Source organism: Physcomitrium patens, chromosome 25, assembly GCF_059467195.1.
Source record: "Physcomitrium patens ecotype Gransden chromosome 25, ASM5946719v1, whole genome shotgun sequence".
Classification (NCBI taxonomy): domain Eukaryota; kingdom Viridiplantae; phylum Streptophyta; class Bryopsida; order Funariales; family Funariaceae; genus Physcomitrium; species Physcomitrium patens.
In genome coordinates this window covers 4,000,021-4,017,581 of record NC_143434.1, presented here as the reverse complement: position 1 = coordinate 4,017,581, position 17,561 = coordinate 4,000,021, and the positions used below count along the sequence as shown (strand labels likewise).

The 17,561-nt window shown below is 41.0% G+C and overlaps 1 protein-coding gene and 1 pseudogene across 2 annotated transcripts; one reads left to right on the top strand and one right to left on the bottom strand.

The window, feature by feature from the left end:
- The first annotated feature begins 1,277 nt into the window (after positions 1 to 1,277).
- On the top strand, positions 1,278 to 12,383 carry LOC112278456 (mediator of RNA polymerase II transcription subunit 23). The gene is made up of 22 exons (XM_024511993.3): positions 1,278 to 1,538; positions 2,483 to 2,526; positions 2,705 to 2,807; positions 3,242 to 3,970; positions 4,192 to 4,374; positions 4,825 to 5,089; positions 5,336 to 5,568; positions 5,773 to 6,001; positions 6,154 to 6,419; positions 6,761 to 6,844; positions 7,032 to 7,126; positions 7,344 to 7,506; positions 7,782 to 8,030; positions 8,201 to 8,374; positions 8,628 to 8,741; positions 9,238 to 9,363; positions 9,705 to 9,856; positions 10,021 to 10,261; positions 10,400 to 11,102; positions 11,216 to 11,394; positions 11,596 to 11,699; positions 11,970 to 12,383. Exons 1-22 carry the CDS (start codon positions 1,455 to 1,457, stop codon positions 12,190 to 12,192), a joined length of 4,743 nt encoding a protein of 1,580 aa, XP_024367761.1. The 5' UTR covers positions 1,278 to 1,454; the 3' UTR covers positions 12,193 to 12,383.
- Positions 12,163 to 16,721, bottom strand: LOC112278458 (CBL-interacting serine/threonine-protein kinase 3-like; annotated as a pseudogene). The gene is made up of 12 exons (XR_016501022.1): positions 16,323 to 16,721; positions 15,604 to 15,874; positions 15,226 to 15,288; positions 14,970 to 15,041; positions 14,642 to 14,857; positions 14,353 to 14,514; positions 14,119 to 14,208; positions 13,851 to 13,973; positions 13,476 to 13,587; positions 13,123 to 13,299; positions 12,870 to 12,944; positions 12,163 to 12,276 (listed from the first exon to the last, which is right to left on the bottom strand). The product of XR_016501022.1 is annotated as a CBL-interacting serine/threonine-protein kinase 3-like (transcript).
- Between the last annotated feature and the right edge of the window lie 840 nt (positions 16,722 to 17,561).

The window sequence follows — 17,561 nt, the reverse complement described above, 5'->3', positions numbered from 1 at the left end:
TAATACTAGAAATTGCTGCAAGGAAGAAAATGATGCAGTATGGAGGTAATCATGAGCAGCAGAACCTTTCGAATCTTTGATTATCATTAAAAAAAAAAAAAAAATTGTTGAAATTAGTTGCAACTATGTTTACAACCCTAGTGGAAGTATGGCATTGCATTCAACATGTTGGCAAAAGAGATGAAGTGCCTGTTGAGATAATCATGAATATGAATAATTATCTCCAAATTTGACCTGCATCATTTGTTATTTGGTATACAATCTGCTGCAGAGCTAGGCATGGTAAGGAATATTTTGTAAACTGCCCACTTCATGCATTTTTAAATATTAAAAAATGGTGAGGACCATGAGCTTATTATAATGATCTGAGGGCTAACTGGGTGTATGGTCAAGACATGGATTCCATACACATGGAAATTGTTCAATAAGGCATGATTATTGCTTCTCGTTGTGCCTTCGAGGTCCTTGTACTTCCAAATGCAGGACCACTAAAAATGTAAGTACCACTTCTTTGACTGCAGATTGTTGCAACCTTACATGCTTCAGCACCTCTCTCAGTATTGAATTTGACACAAGATTGGCTCTGCATGACCATACTTCAGATTCATTTTTCTGTTCTTGATTTAAACATTGGCTTTCATGCAAACAACTGATCCATGTACAGTTAGACAAAACACCACATTTGTGACATATTTTTAGTATTATCACTTCATAAAATTTGTTTGGAGGATGCTTTTCTATTCTAAATGTGAATAGTTGTGGTGTTCAGGAAAAGTAAACTCAAGCAGTTGATAAAAAAATAAAAAATAAAATTGAAGGAAGGAAATGGATTATGAAAAGCCAAGTTTGCAAAAAAAAAAAAAAAAAAAAAAAAAAACACATATAAGCCTCAAATAAATGAATCAATCAATATTGTAATTAATTTATTTTGTAATCACTATTACTATTCAGGGTTACATATATTATTTTAACATCTCAACATATAAAAATAATAAGCAATACCATGTCTTCACTTTTATATTTATAATTTATTTTAAAAAACCCTTCAAAATAACAATATTAAAATAAAAATGGTATGAAATAAATGGCAAAACCTAGCTTGTAAAATTATTCTTACAAATGAAATACATGGTGGAGGTTTTATGGCAGGCAGGCCCAGTAGAGCAGGGGTCAGAACAATACTGAAGGAGTGCTGACGTGGACCCGATCGAAGCTGAGCTAGCGATGTCCAGGAAGCTTTTGTTGACGTGGAAATTAGTCGGAGCTGAGCATTGTCAAGTCATGGAGGTCCGTGAGCTCGAATGTCCGACGCAAGCTTGGCATCAACACTGAAGCTGCTTGAGCACTATTAGGGTTTCCAGGGCTCTGTGTCTCGTCGAAGCTCTTCAACGCTCGCCGTTGTCTACGATCGAAGGAGGGGTAATAGTAGTAGTACTACTACTATTACAGCAGCAATGGAGGAGAGCTCAGGCGGCGTCTCCATGAACATGAACAGCATCCGGATCGCCGTCCAGAACCTTTTCAACTTGTACTTGGGAGTAAGTATTCCCGCTCCGAATTGCGAATGCCGCATTTGATGATGGATTCGTAGGGTTTCGCGGGGATGAATCCTATTGGCGCGTCTAGGTTTATGGTTTTTGTGTCCTTGCAATGCGTCAAAATTGGTTATTTGACGGAATTCATGTGTTGGAACAAGCCATGGAGGTTTCTCGTCCGTGGTGCATTGTGGTGCTGATGACTCCATTGATATTGAATTGGAGCTGTTGAAGCTGGAGATTGTCATTTAGTGCATGAATGTGCTCTGTCTCTTTTTTTATTTTATTTTATTTTATTGATTATTATTTTCCCTCGTTAATTTTGTTCAACTCGAAGGAGAGGGTGTATGGTGGTGGTTGTTACGCGCTCTCTGTCTGAGCATAAGTGGTATATGGTTTTGGAATTTATATTGGGGAAAAAAGACTCTGAATTGTGGATGACACGTATTGTGGATCGGAGGTATGAGGATCCAATTCATCGCAGGATGGAGAGCATTACAGTAGGCTTACTAGCATTTGCATCTGAATTGTGAATTTGAATGTTTTATGCTGAACCTTTGAAGGGTTTTTAGCTAGTACTAGGGCATCTGATCAAATGCTATCACTAATACTTGATGTTGAACGTAAATTATCCATCCATGTTCCTTGCAATTCACCTCTTCACACCTCACATACTGGCCTAGAGTAGCGGTCCATAAGCACAAGCGGTTTAAAAGCCAGAGAGTTAGGGACGGAGCAGACTTGTTTTTACAGATGTTTATGCTAAAATGGAAAATGGTTGTGGATTTTACTAAGTGATAAGGCGATTTCTCTTGTCGAGGGATTTCAAACTGTATGTTATTATTCCCGATTTACCGTTCCTTATACTGAAATATGGATTTGAGTGCGCGGTGTTCGCGCTCTTTGTAGTTTTCGCTGTGTGAACATTTTTGTAATTGTTATTGCAGCGGAGCTTACTTGAAAAAGCTGATGGTAATCGGGGGGAAAATCTGTAAGTCTCGTTCCCCGTTGTGGTAGTTGTTCATATGGCCTCAAGTTCTTACATTTCAATATTTTTGCTTATATTTTCGCCTTGTTGCTTTGGCACATGCTACTTCTATCTATACGGCGTAAGTAGATGATTCAGGCGTGTATCCTCTAATCTTATTCTGTGGCATTTGAGAATGCAGGTCATTGGCTGTTCGGAAACGAGTGGCAGCTGTTAGCAGACCTCAGGCTCCTAAAGAAGATCAATTTTCGTCCGATTTTTTGATGTTGCAGTCCCAATTTACGGTGAGTGGTGCTTATCTGCTGCCAATGTATCATCACTTGAAGCCATCGACTCTCTAGCTTAAGCTTCTTCATGATCGAGACTTGACAGTCACTCAGTAGTAGTTCTTCAGTGCTCTTTCTAGCCTTAAGAGTTACAGGTCAATCCAATTACGTGACATGCCTATTTTCGTAGACTATTAGAAAGTCGGTTTGTGGGATAATCAGTTGCCATCCATGATACAGTTGATTCCTTAACTTCTTCTTCAGTGAAAGAGCTATTTTAACCTCTCGTTTATGGTGATCATTGCTCTTATCATGTGTGTATTAACGGCCGTACAGCCAATTCATGAGCTAGAGAATGTTCTCCAGAACGCTGGAACATATTCAAGCGCGTCCATGTGCTTGCAGAATATTATTGTATTTGATTCTTATTTATAACTATATTGATCATGCAGGATCAAGAACAAGGGCGGCTTGTGACCGAGACAGTCTTGGCAACTTTGTTAGTACAATGTTGCAGCCATGGTGTGCAGTCAGATTTTCTGTTATCTTGCCTGCAAATATTGGTCAAGATGGGGTTTGTCCGATGGGACTCCTTTCTGCATATCCTGCTGCGGGCTGCTGAAAAAGCTGAAAACATTGGACAAGCAACGGGGAGTCACCAGGGTATGAATGTTGGGGTAACGGGGCCTCAACTAACTGGACCCCTGGCAATGATGATGCAGGGCACAACCGCGACCCCTGCCTCTACCCCTGCTTCACCGTCTCCGTCCTCTAATCTACTGACATCGTCTGCACATGGAAATGTTGCAGCATCTCCTGCTCATTCAGGTGTCGAGTACTCCTCTGTAAACCCATCCTCCAACGGTGGGACAGGTGCCTCAGGGACAAGTATAATAAATTCGTTGCGACCTTTAGTGTGTCGAGTGATGCTTGCTGCCCTGGATAATGAGCTGAAGCCAGTAACCTGCTTGGATATTCTCTTACATGTTGCTCAGTGGATCCAAACCTGGGATGCTGAAGTGGATGGTAAGGAGGATGAGAGCAAAAGCAGGTTAAACAGTTGGAAGCTGAAGTCAAAAATGTGGATACACAGCTGTGTGGAAGTGATTTGGGCTTTAATAGATGAGAACAAGTGCCGTGTTCCCTTTTATGCGCTATTGCACGACAAGACCCAGCTACAGGTGAATAGCCGTAACCTGTTCTGTTTTTATACTTCAGCTGTAGTCTGAGTCTATTGATTCTTCCGTCAAGTCGTTGTTTATGATGTTGAAGTATTTGCTGTCTAACACTCGTTGATGATCCTTGTAATTCACGATGCAAACATCATTATTCTCATTTAGCAGTTACAAGTACACCACACTGAATGAACGATTTGTGGTTTGCATGATCTGTAATTTTGCAGGTGGAGCGATGGCCAGACGACGAGGCATTATTTGCTTTGTTCTTAGAAGTACACCGCAGGCGTGACAAGATTGCTCTGCATATGCTGCCATTAGACCAGCACTTGCACTGCCCCACATTTGCAACTTTGCGAGTTTCTTCTCTGACTTATCCTGGTACGATGGGCGAACTCCTTCACGGCGAGGTATGTACTATAGGTGATATTGAATGCTGTGGAGGTCCATGGTATGAATCCAGTTGTGGGATTAACATCTGTAACTGTTGATGCTGCACCTGATGTTTCTCAGTATTGTATGACGTTCGAACTACAGCTATAAAATTATTCAATCTTTTAGGGTTCTTTTGTTCCGTCTCACAAGTAGGGCACTTCGAGGTTTGTGGGATATGTGTCTCATTCATTACTTGCCATAAATTTTTTCCAAGCACCAGACCTGTGTCTAGCATGCAGACCCCTCCTATCAATGTATTATGCATTCTTTACACCTAAGAATTGTGCGAATTTCACACGCACATATGACTTGAAGATTTTCCAAATGTGTCCTCATCCACCTTCTATAGGCTCTCAGATAATAGATTTGCTTCCTCTCGGGAGCATCTTAAGATTTTCATCCTCACAAGGGTGTGAAATTTGCAGGACGTTGCTACAGCGATACCGAAGGGGAGTGTGGAGTGGGAAAAGGCTATGCGGTGCTTACGACAAGCTCTTCGTGCGTGTGTTTCAACTGACTGGTGGAAGAAAGTTCTAGTTCTTGCTCCTCGTTTTAAGAAAGCACCCCAGTCTATGGGACCTAGAACAGGTTCCCTGTTCGTGGGTCAGCCTTCGCTTGAGTTTTCAGCAGATATGACTTGTGATGCCGTAGTTGAACGTATCATGGAGCTCATGCAGCCACTACCAACAGGTTATGCCTTCACCTGTTTCTTATAATATGCAATCAGATCAGCTATCATCAAGCTGTTTATTGCAGTAATCTAACGCTTGAAGTTTACTTATTAGTAATGAACCTCATAAGTCTTCTCGTCTCAATTGTCCGTTGATTCTATGATGTTTCTTTCTATCATCTGCCTGAAGGACTGCTTCCGTTATTTGATTCTCTGGATTGGATGAAATGATGATCCTTTCATCTCCACAAATGTTATTGCTGCAGGCAGCACAAATTCAACGGTTACCGAAGCAGGTCGTTGGCAGGAGTGGTTGATGTTTGCAGATCTATTCTACTTTTTTATGAGCACCAGTTGTCTCGACTTTCTAGAGCTGATTGACAAGCTCTCCCTGCGCTTTGCGAATGGAACCGTAATGGCTAGCAACCATGTGACGTGGCTTTTAGCTCAAGTATTCCGCCTTGAGATAGTTACTTCTGCACTAAGCTCTGAGTCACAGGTGATTCAAGATTTCTTAACTTTCCCTCTCCTCAGTGGTACGGTTGCCGAACTAAGCTTGTTGCTTTCTAGTAACACGTAGGCCTGACAAGTCCTTACATTCATGTATGAGTCATACTGGGTGTTAGATTAGGCAGATATAACTTGTGAACTTTTGTAAGGATTCACTGCCCATCTTAATTGATTTGGTTCAAGAATTTTGCAGGTGGAGACAGCTCGAAAGATTCTATCTTTCAATATGGCTGAGCGTTCTGTGGAGCAAACAAGTAATACGACGGCACAAGCGTTGCTCTTGGACTTCGTTGGTAGCAGTCAGACTTTACGCCTGTGGTCTATCAACCGCAACATGATGGAGAATCTTCATGGTAACCGAGTACAGGAGCACATGCAGAAGGGCAAGGTTATTGACGAATGGTGGAAACAGGTTATGAAAGGTACTAGATAGTTTGATGTTCAAGGTTCTATTCTCAATCATTTGAGATGTTTCAGATGAATTTTTATTTAAATCAGGGTTTGTTACTTTTCTTATGAAGTAGAGCTCCCTAGTGCGGTATATCTGTCTGTTAATTCAGTTGTGTTAATGCAGGAGAATGGGTGCTTGACTATGCACAGTTAGACGAAAAGGCAATGGGAATGGTGTGGGTACTTTCCAATACCATGACTCAACCTATTAGTGAGGCTCTGATGATATGGTTTAGATCAAGTGGCTTATCTGAAATTATACTGCAAGGAGAGCGGCTTTCTGTGATCCATGAAACAAGACCTTTACCCATGACTCTACTGTCTGGTCTATCGCTGCACCTATGTCTTCGCCTTCTAACCCAGATCGAGGAGCTCATTTTTGCTGGCCAGGTATGGAACGTTAACGATGACTTTAACATGCGGATTCTCATGCAAGCGGTTCAGAATGTGCATGAAAAAGTTAACTTCCCTATGTGAGGGTATTTGTATGGTCTAAGCCGTTAATCATGACTTCAGTTACAGCACCGGTGCTGATAATTACTTAAATCAGTTTTAGTATCAGTTTTTTCTTGGTGCATTTGTTTTTTCAACTTATGTAGCATTGTCAAAGGATTCTCCTCAGAGAAGCTGGCTTAAAACTTAAAAAGCAATTGGAGTTTGTGACAGATGATAGGGTGCTCCATGGGTGCTCTTGAAGTGACCATATCCTGACATGATGACGGTCTGTGCAGTTTATTCCAAGTATAGCCATGGTGGAAACCTATGTGCGACTTTTATTGGCTGCTCCACAAAATCTATTCCGGCATCATCTTAATGTATGTACTACCATATGAAGTTGGCGAGTCTTTGTCTGGGGCGTTGGCAGTTTGGTGCAATGGCAGGCCTTTCTTTGCAAAAGCCAAAGCTGCTGTTTTTGGAAAGAGCGGTGTCTGTGACCTGCGACCGTTCACATTTAAATTTAGTTGAGATGATGTTGACGAACAGAAAGACTGAAAATTGCAGGGGATGGCGCATAGATTTCAATCAGGGATGACAAAGCCTGCTGTTTCTCTTCTTCTGCTTGAGTTGTTCAACTACCGACTGTTACCTCTATATCGGTATTATTGTGAATTCTAGTCTATGACCTAGTTGTGGCCTTTATTTTTTGTTAATTGTGTGTTTGATTGTGTTTGATGGATTGCTAAGTATGAATTTGTGTTTGATCAATTGAAGATGTTAGTTAGGTTTGCTTATGATACTTTGGGTTGTAAGAAATTATTTCTTCTAAATAAGTGATCGATCACTTGATTAAACATTTTATGATCTATGTTGCAGATTTCATAATAAGTTGAAGCAACTCATATTTGACATCGCAAAAATCATCATAACTGTGAAGGTCAAGAGAGGAGAGCATCGACTTTTTCGTTTGGCTGAAAATCTAGGGATCAACCTCATTCTCAACATGAAAGATGTCTTGCTGGTGAAGAAAGAATTAAAGGTGAGTTTCAATTTTTTTAATCTTATCGCAACTGAATGTTTGGTTTTGAACTCAATGCCAAGTTCACACATATCTTGCAATGTGGATTTTGAATTTTTAGATTGTAGTGTGGTCTACAAAGCAAGACTTACAAGCACACTTATCTACTTTTATATTTTCTCTTTTTCTTAACACTTTCCTTAGATCCTAATGGTTGTCTTCTTTTTGGGATGTTCCCCGTAGTTTGTTTCTTATCTAGCAAAACGAATTGAACCGTTTGTTTCATCGTCTTCTAGGGGGCTACCACAGAGTTCACGGAAACTCTGAACAGGATCATGGTCTTGAACTTGGCGTTTACAATGAAGACCAGAGGTATAGCAGACTTCGAACAGATGATAATACTGAAGCCAGCGCTGGAGCAAATACTCGCCAGCATCAATCACACATGGTCTGAGAAAACTATGCGGCATTTCCCCCCCCTTCTTCGGGAGGCCTTAGCAAACCGGATAGATACACGGGCTCACGTTATTCAAAGTTGGCAGCAGGTGCTCCCGCCAGTTTCATTACGGATGAACACTTTGTCTGTTATCTGCTACTTGTAGTTTGTTGGTTCACTGTGCTTTCTTACAGCATGCTTATTAAGCAACCTGTTGGAGAAGAAAAGTTACTTACGTTATTGTTGTGATGTTGGATGGATGGTGTGTTTGAGCTGCAGGCTGAACATACCGTCATGTCTCACTGTCGTCAATTGCTATCAGCCAATTCAGATCCAAGTTACGTATCTCAATATATCCAACATAGCCTTCCTGCACATCGACAGTTCCTATGCGCAGGTGCCTGGATGTCGATGGATTTTGAACGTCCTGATAGTATCAGCATTGCAAATCTTGTAAGCTGCCACTCTATTATTACATTCAACTTATTGAACTGTTTCTCTCGTTTGAAAAGACAAATCTCTTTTGATTTCGATTTTCCTTGCAGTGATCATGGATTGATTTCTCCAATCGATCACTTATCAAAGCTTATTGTTAGAGAAGTAAAACATGGCTTTTGCTGTTACATTGTAGACCTCCCTTGGTGAAACTTGATTCTATCCTCTTTAGTTGTATAGTGAACTTATCAAATCTGTTTGAATGCCTCAGGGTCGAACACTGAAAGAATTTTCGCCAGAAGAAGTCACTACTAATGTATATATGATGGTGGATGTACTGCTTCACCACATTCATGTGCAACTCCAGCATGGTCACTCTCTGCAGGTTCATTTATTTCTCTCTTCCATTTAACAAACAAGTGCATAGGTATAGTCCAACAATATAACTATCTTTGTAATGGACCTCCACATTATGCCGGTATTTATGGTGTGTTCACCAGAGTGGCAATTTTTGAGGCATAGCTTAGTGAATCTCGATTGATTGTGTTTTGTTCTTATCAATTTGGTAACATGATTCTTCTGGTAATGATTTACTGCAACAACTAAGGGCTTTCTATTTTTAAATACAGCTTCCCTGTTTTATCTTTATAATACAGTCAGCTGCTGGTTCAGTTCGTGTAGATTAACTCGCATTCCTATTAATGCGATCAACCATTATATGTCCTTTTATTTTCTTACAGTAGATTTTGATTTTGTCCAATGTTCTTTTTGCTAATTGCAACTCTATCAATAATGACGTTGAATGTATCAAATATAAGTGGGTAGAGTAGCTATTTAGCTGCAAGAACGCTGATCCATCTGAAGTTTTTGCTTTGTTACAGAACTTGCTACTTGCAACCAGTGCCGGGCTTGCACACTTTATGTGGAATCAAGAACTGCTGCCATTTGACATTGTGTTACTAGCCCTTACAGATAGAGATGATGATGCTCATGCTCTGCGCTTGGTGGTACAACTATTTCTGCCTTTTCTCTCTTCTGCATAACTTTCTCTGCACATTTGTGAGTCTTTGCGTATTCAAGGCTTTCATCTTTGCTGCTCGCTTTGGGAGCGAGCTTAGGAGCAAGTTTTTGATGTCTGGTCTTTGGATTTTTTTTTCAAATGTATGTTTTACTACAATTCGTGTTCAACATCTATTATCTATACTGCGAAATTTGTATTATTTCTTGAAACAACTTCCAAGTTGAATTCCTTTTTCTTTTCCCATTTTACCAAATGATATGTTGTCTATACGGGATATGACATTCTAGCATCACATTGTAAATGTTAACAACCTTGGATATTTATCAGGTGGGTTTGCTCTTAGACCGGCCGGAATTTCAGCAACGTGTTCAGACTTACTACGTTCATCGAGGTCAAACGGAGCATTGGATGCAGTTAGGACCATTTCAGCGTCCAGAATACCCTCAGGCTCTTGGTTCTCACCTCGCTGGCAAAGACAGGTAGGATTTTCTCTGCTTTGGTTAACGTTCGGACGTTTGTCTCGACGAATTACTCTGACACATCCTGCATAAGCAATGTTTTTAACTAGACTAGTTGAATGCTTTTGGTAACAAAATTGCCGTCTTTCTGTTGCTTTAGTAACTTTCATTGGACCTGGCTGCAGGTTTCCGTTGTTTTTTGACGACATGTGTCTTCGCGCATTACCAGTCATACCCTTGATAGTATACCGGTTAATAGAGAACGACGCGACAGAAACTGCGGAGCGCTTGCTTCATGTTTACACTCCGCTCATTTTCTATCATCCAACCCGTTTCTCCTTTGTCCGGGATACACTTGCTTACTTTTATGGGCATCTGCCGACTAAGCTTGTGCGTCGCCTTCTCGGCAGTCTGGACCTACCCAAGGTTTGAATTGCTTCCCCGTTAGCGTTCCAATTGGGCTATGATCATAGATATTATTTTAGACATGTCCTTTGATGGTGTTGTTTTATAATAAGTATCTTATGGCTTGTAACTACAATGGCCGTTGCGATCGTCCTGCAGATACCTTTTTCTGAGACTTTTCTTCAGCAAATCAAGGCATTCAACACAGGAAGCAGTCCCTCATACGAGTACTTCCACAACCTACTCGTGGGTCTGGTTAACAATGTCATACCACCTTTGCATGGCAAGCCAGGAACAAGCGCGACAGGTGGTGATGGTCTTTTATCGTCCCGCTTTGTGTTGAATAGGAACCAAGCTGCTGCTAGTACTGCCAACAATACTACAGAAGTAAACAAGGCTTTCTACCTGCATCAAGATCCAGGTTCCTACAATCAGTTGTTACTAGAAACTGCAGTGGTTGAGCTACTCTCTTTACCTCCTCCCCCAAACCAAATAGTTGCTATGCTTATCCACATTGCAGTCAAGCTTCCTACCTCATTTCCCCAAGGTGGACCTCCCAAAACCCCGCAATCTCCTTCAAGTGGTGGAGAGGCCTTGTCAGGACAAAGTTCTTCAGGGTTGAACAACTCCTCGCCTCAGTTTACGCACTCTCCTCTCATGATACAAGCGTGTGGCCTCCTCTTAGCACAGCTACCAGTCGCGTTTCATGGTGCTATATATTCAGAAACCGCTCGTATCATAAAAAAGGACTGTTGGTGGTTAACTGATCCTTCTAAGCAATCAAGAGATCTTGATGCTATTTTTGGTTATTCAACTTGGGATCCAAGTTGGGGCGCTCGAGATGACACAGCTACCGTCATTGGTGAGTAGTTTTATCCATAAGCCACTGGTCATTTCATTACTGTTTTTTCTATCATATGATATCCTTTGTCGTTTCTTGTTTATTCATTGTTGATATCCTGGATGGGATGGCAGCAAACACTGTGACATTGCTGCATACACTGCAGTCCAATTTGCCATTCGAATGGCTTGAGGGTATGCACTCAGTGATTACACAGCAGAGACCGTTTGTCTCCGTAGTTCATCTGCGACTGGCGTATAGGATAATGGGGCCTTTGTTGCCTCGTCTGCTCTCACGTCCACTGTTTGCCAAGGTACCAATTTCCCTCATTCTTTATGATCTTTGTGGAATCCCTGTATAAGTCTCGGCAAATATTTCAATTTTTTTTTCTTTTTAACTCTTCATTGCCTTAGAGTAATCACGAGAGTAGTTTGCTTGTGTAGTATGATTGTTGCACAAAGTGTGTTATCCTGAAACCTGACGTACTTATTGGGATGGGTACATATATATGCAGACTCTTGCACTTCTCTTCACCATCTTGGCAGATGTATTTGGTCGCAATTCTCAAGTTCCCTCAGCAACTGAAGCCACTGATATCGTTGACCTTGTCGATTTTCTGTAAGTACATTTCTGTTTCATTTCGCATTCAGTGATGTGTGCCATTTTGCACTTCGTTATCTCATATTGAATAAAACACATTAGGTCGCGGTGGGGGTATTGTCAATATCGCCTGAAGTGTATCATGATTATATCATGCTGTAGTGCTGTTTCTGGTTTTGCATCTTCATATTAATTACTACGCAACCTCGTCTTTTCAATCTGTTTTGACTTGAGCTTCATGTCTCAATATGTCTATCTCGCCCATTATTTCATCGGTGGCTATCTCAGGCATCACGCTGTGATGATGGAAGTGCAAGCGACAGGCCAAGCAGGAGGACGACCTAGACCTGAGACATTAGTGCTCTGCTCCAAAGCTGTTGAGCGCCTACGGCCGGATGTGCAACTCTTGTTCCGACATCTGAGTCCTGATGGAGCCTCCTCCATCTACGCTGCCACCCATCCCAAGCTTCAAAGACCTGGATCCTCCTCACTCATGGGTAGTGTTATGTAATTAATGTTCTAATATTTCTCTTTATTCTCGTTCATAATGATAGCTGCAGGGAATGGTGCGGTTGAAGAGTGTCTTCTCGAGATTCTGTTTTAGATCAGTCTCTACACTTTTAAGCCAACCATCATGGCGGTTTTTAAATATCACCGTACATATGTTGAAAGGAAAAATAAAGAGAGAATTTTTTTTGCTTATCTTTATCTTATTTGGAGGAACCAACGAGAATCAAGTAATCGCTAGCGAATCGTTTTTACAAATATATCAGTGCCTTGCTCTCGTCCCAAATTTTTTTCTCAAGGAACATAACGAAACGGGATCTCGACCAAAACAAACTAACAAAAGACTTACTATGAACATCGGAGGACTTGAAAAACATGCAAATTCATTTCCTGCAAGTGTTCGCCACCTCTTAGCTCAAGAATACTATGACCGAACTTGGTTCACTTCACTGTAGAAGAATTCCTATCTTTTGGCGGTGTCCAAACTATGTCATTGAGGCCTTTAGAAAGGTCTCCAAAAAACTACAGTCAAGGTAAACACAGCTTAAAATTTTCACGCAGCAATAAGAAATGCATACTCCTAGGATTTACTTTTGGAAGTATATGTAGGTATTAGCACCATTGAGAAGCTTCATGTTCTGCTTGCATTTCATCAGAACTGTGCAAAACACATGTACTTACGCTGTGATACTCTTGTGTATCTTCTCCCTTCTTTCGTAACTGAACCATGTGAAGAGATGGCGCCACTTCAAAAACCTGCAGACATCAATGAGTCTCCCACCATTAGATACTACATGATTTTGGCATTGGTATAATGCGGCAATTCCTCTGTGAAAAGATTATTTCTTACGACTCATCACGTTGTGTTCCAATACAAAAAACCTAACTTTTCAGAATTCAACGTACTAGTGTTTTTCATTAATACTAAACCAACCTCAGTAACCACTGAAAGATGGCCCTTTCTGCCGTGCTTGTCTGCTTACAACTTCATCTTGTGATCATGTTTCTGTACATTGAAGCCCGAAGGCTTAGCAGCTTTCTCAATGGTGCTAATAATTTCATTAGCAGGCTTTGTGCTCGTGAATCTTGACTCGTTCTGTGGCCTAAGATCCTGCGAAAGTAGATTAGTGGATTCATCTGAAAATATCAAAAAAATCAATTGACACCATCCCAAATTTCTGAACTACAATTTTGGCAAAATTGCATCAAAACTTCCAAATAATGGTGACAATATTCAGAGACATTTAAGAAGTGCATAACACAAATCAAAAGTAGGAGGTTGCTTACCTGGCTTTGTGTTTCAAATAGGCCAGACAGATTAAGACCACGAGAGAGAGAGGAGCTCAAATGCAATCATTGCCGGTGGCATAATATCCTTTTCCTCAGTAACCATATAATCCTACAGCCAAAGTAGCGTGAACCTCAAGCTCCCAGAAAAGTCATTCGCCCCCAAGGCCAACAGGATTACAATTGATGCTTTAGTTCTGAACCATCTATCATAATGATGGAACTTCAGAACACTTTGCATACATTTGCATTATGAAACACCCTCACTGACTTCTTACAAGGGAATACCGTATCGTAACACACATTGGCTTATAGTAGGTGGATACGGATTTGTTGAACAGGTAATGCATGTGATATACGATTTTTCGAGCTTACTGTGGACTCGCTGAAAACAGCATCAATATCGTCGAGGTTGATGTCCAAGTCCTTCTCAAACTTAGGGGGAGAGTATTCTTTCTTAAACCAGTTGTTTTGGTAGATTTTTTCAGTTGTGATACGCTGCAAGAAGATATGCACATGCTAGATTGTCAGAATGCGCGAGGCATATGGATCAGTAGATAACGATACGACAATCCAAGTCATTGACGGCAGCTTTCAAACGACAAAACATCTTGGTTTCACAAAATAATGACCCGTCACTTACGGTTTTAGGATTAGGGTCCAAAATTCCCATTATCAATCTCCTAGCGCCAGCTGAGAAAAAGGAACGGCAAGTGAACCCTGGTCGGTTTATCTGCAAATGTAAAAGATTTATGTCAAGATTGTTGAAGGTCATAGTCTACAAAACAGCTCAAAGCATATTTGTTCCGATTTCTGCATGTAGTCGATTGGGATTACTGCATGACAAACAAGATATCAAGAGTCAGAAATTGTATACCTTCTTGTACCCGTTAAAGGGTAAATAACCAGCCATGAGCACAAAGAGGATACCACCACATGACCACAAGTCTGCTGTAGATCCATGATAACCTTTATCATTAATCACCTCAGGAGCGACATAATTGGGGGTTCCGCATGTTGTGTGTAACAAACCGTCCGCCTACACGTAATTTTATGAATAATAACTGAAAACCTTATCATTCACAAATAACGAAATTTCAGCTAGTAAATACTTTTTTTAGCATTGCAAAGGATAAAGTCAGGTTTGGAAAAAGAACAAGTCGTACCCTGCATTGTTGAGATAGTGCACTAAAGCCGAAATCTGAGATCTTTAGATTACCATTTGCATCCACAAGCAAGTTCTCTGGCTGTTGAGTGTCCACAAAAGTTTTAAAAAAAAAAAAAAAAAAAAAAAAAAAAAATTAGTGTCACGATTAGCCAAGAAATTGGAGCTGCTGAAAGTACTTCCTTGCTTCGTCTTCTTTGAGTCGCCTCTGATGAAACTGGTAACACCAACAATCGATACGTGTATCAGCTGATAGTTAAGATTTGCTGCTTGCGAACAGTTCGCAGGCAAAAGAACGCCGCCTGAGTTGGAACGGACTATGTACTTACGATTTTATCAAAAAGCCCGCCACCAGTCACATACTCCAGAACAATGTAGATTTTTGTTTTGCTAGCCATGACCTGGCACGATAAATCATCACAAATATTAAATAATCACATAATCGAACCAAGGGCACCTCTAATACAAAATTAACGTAAATAGTACTGACAGTTTCCACAGCCCATCGTCAATTACATGCAAAAGATATCGTTAAGGCGAGTAAACACAATATCTAGGAACAAGCAAGTTCAGTGAAATACTAACCTCAAGAAGTTGCACAATATACGGGTGCTTCACTAGCTTCATCGTGGATATTTCTCTTTTAATCTGCAATTCAAAGAATCTTCTCTTGAAATTCCGCATATATGTCGAATAAAGAGCATCATCTTTAGTACTAATGTTACAGACTCTTCAAGACAGGGGGCAACTTAAGAATAGATAATAACCAGGTTGAGCATTCCAGACTAATTTGAACCAGCATGAACAAATACTCCTCCCGCCTGACCATCGGTGGAGTCCCGGCTTGGAGGCAAATCGCAGGAATGCGACTGGCTACAATATTTCTGCAAAATTACCTGTTCATGATCAAGGAATAAAAAATCTGGATTGAGTTTGTATTGAATGGGCATGGTCTCGGACTACCTGCTGAACCATCTTATGTTTGAGGATCTTGTCCTTATCCAGAACTTTGATGGCTACGCTTTGGCCAGTCTCCAAATTCTTTGCAAACTTGACTTTGGCGAAAGTGCCTTCTCCAAGAGTTCTACCAAGTTCATATTTCCCAACCCTCATGCGCTGACTATTCTTATTCATGTCGACGGAACTTCAGTCGCCTATTTGAATTCTACCTCACTTAACGCTTTCTTCTAGCAAACTTCGTAAGTTCTCCTTGCCAAATTACATATATTCAAGTCTGCATGATGAACACTATAATTAAATAATAGCAATGTCCGCAAAAAAACCAAGTTCGAATGACACAAAAAGACTTAAGCATCTTCTAGTATATCGGCGAGTAAGCGTTCACAAACTGTAACCGTTGCTTTAGGAACGAAATAGTCTTCGTGCCGAAAGTGTTTATTGATGGTCTCGATCTCTGAAGTGGAAAAAGAAGTTCATCTCTCATGAACCCATATGACATGCCAAAGACCCAAAGAATCACGACCGATGTACAAATTAAGTAAGATTACTCGTGCTCACAACAAATGAAGGAAACTTCACTTTCCGAATCAATCAAGGGTGAAACTCAAACGTACAGCGCCACAAGGAAGGGGATACAACCAAAGCATCTACAATTTCGGGATCTGTTACTCCTAAATTAAGAATTTGCGCAGATTTGAACAGGAAAAAGGAAGCCAACTAACATGTTGCCACCTGTAGCAGAAAGCCTTCTCATGCTTGCGGAAAGCTGGTGCATCCTCGAAATACTCTCGTCAGTCCGCATCATCACATTCCAAACCAGAAGCAACTACAATCCTAATTCAGAAAGCGGTCCTGGCGCACCACACATAGTTCTCCCGAGTTGCTAAACCAACATTCAAGGTAGAGAAATTTTAAAAAATAAAAATAATAAAAAATACACAGCTCAATGAACCACCCCATCCTCATCAACTTCCAACCGTTTCACTGATATCTCCCCACAGACAGACAATGTCTACAAAGATTACCCTGACGCAACATTCTCAGCCACGTATGCAGCAGTTTTCCAGGCTCCGTGTCCATTCCCGTGTGCACTCCATTCCTACATCGCGGAAAGTTAAAGAAAAGAGAGGTGAATAAATATCCCAGAGACAAAGAACGATTATGCCAGATTCGGAGACACAGATGCGACTAGAAGAGAAAGGAATTGTGAGCGCATGCATGCAGAGTGAGGAGTCGAGGCGAGTCGAGTGAGAAGAGTGCGGAGCAATGGACTGGGGAAGGGATTCCTGGGACCAGGGGCAGAACAGGTACAAGAGAGTGTAACGTACTGCCATAGCCTTGGCATTCCGTGACTCCCTGCAGAACGGCACCTCGGGAAAGGGAGGACCATTCCAGCATGAGAATGGGCGTGCGTCTCAATCCCCGCCTCCCTCCCTCCCTTCCCTCCGCCTTCTCGGACCCGTTCCCTCCTCCTGACCCGGCCCAACCCGGGTCACTGGTTACGCACCGTATACCGTGGACGACTGTACTCATTCGTATTTCTTGCCCCTGATGATATGCAGAAAAATCATCACAATGCACTAAAATAATCATAGCAAGTGTGTCTATCATTCTAATGGCATTTCATTTCATCAAATCTACTGTACATTTATTTTCATCCACATCCTCGATAAATTCATCTTCTTCATCTTTTTCTCCTTTTTTCTTGTATTATTATGGGGTTGGATTTCTTCTATCAAAGGTTGGACTACTTGTAGTTTTCTTTTACTCTCTCTCTCTTCTTTTTTTTTTTTTTTTTTTTTTTTCTTGGAAAGATTCAAGTTATGTATGGATCAAGGAGATGGTCCCCTTTTAAGTTCAAAGCTATAGTCCCCCTAATCCTAGAAAAAATAAGGGGGTGAATGAGGATTTTGAATTATTCACCTAATCCATTGTATAGTAAAAATGCACCATTTCGAAAG

Bases quoted from the DNA above. Each gene is read 5' to 3' on its own strand.
- LOC112278456 (XM_024511993.3), top strand. From the start codon at position 1,455: ATGGAGGAGAGCTCAGGCGGCGTCTCCATGAACATGAACAGCATCCGG. The intron at 8,375-8,627 runs GTAAGCTGCCAC...TGAATGCCTCAG, and splicing joins GTATCAGCATTGCAAATCTT to GGTCGAACACTGAAAGAATT. The intron at 8,742-9,237 runs GTTCATTTATTT...GCTTTGTTACAG, and splicing joins AGCATGGTCACTCTCTGCAG to AACTTGCTACTTGCAACCAG.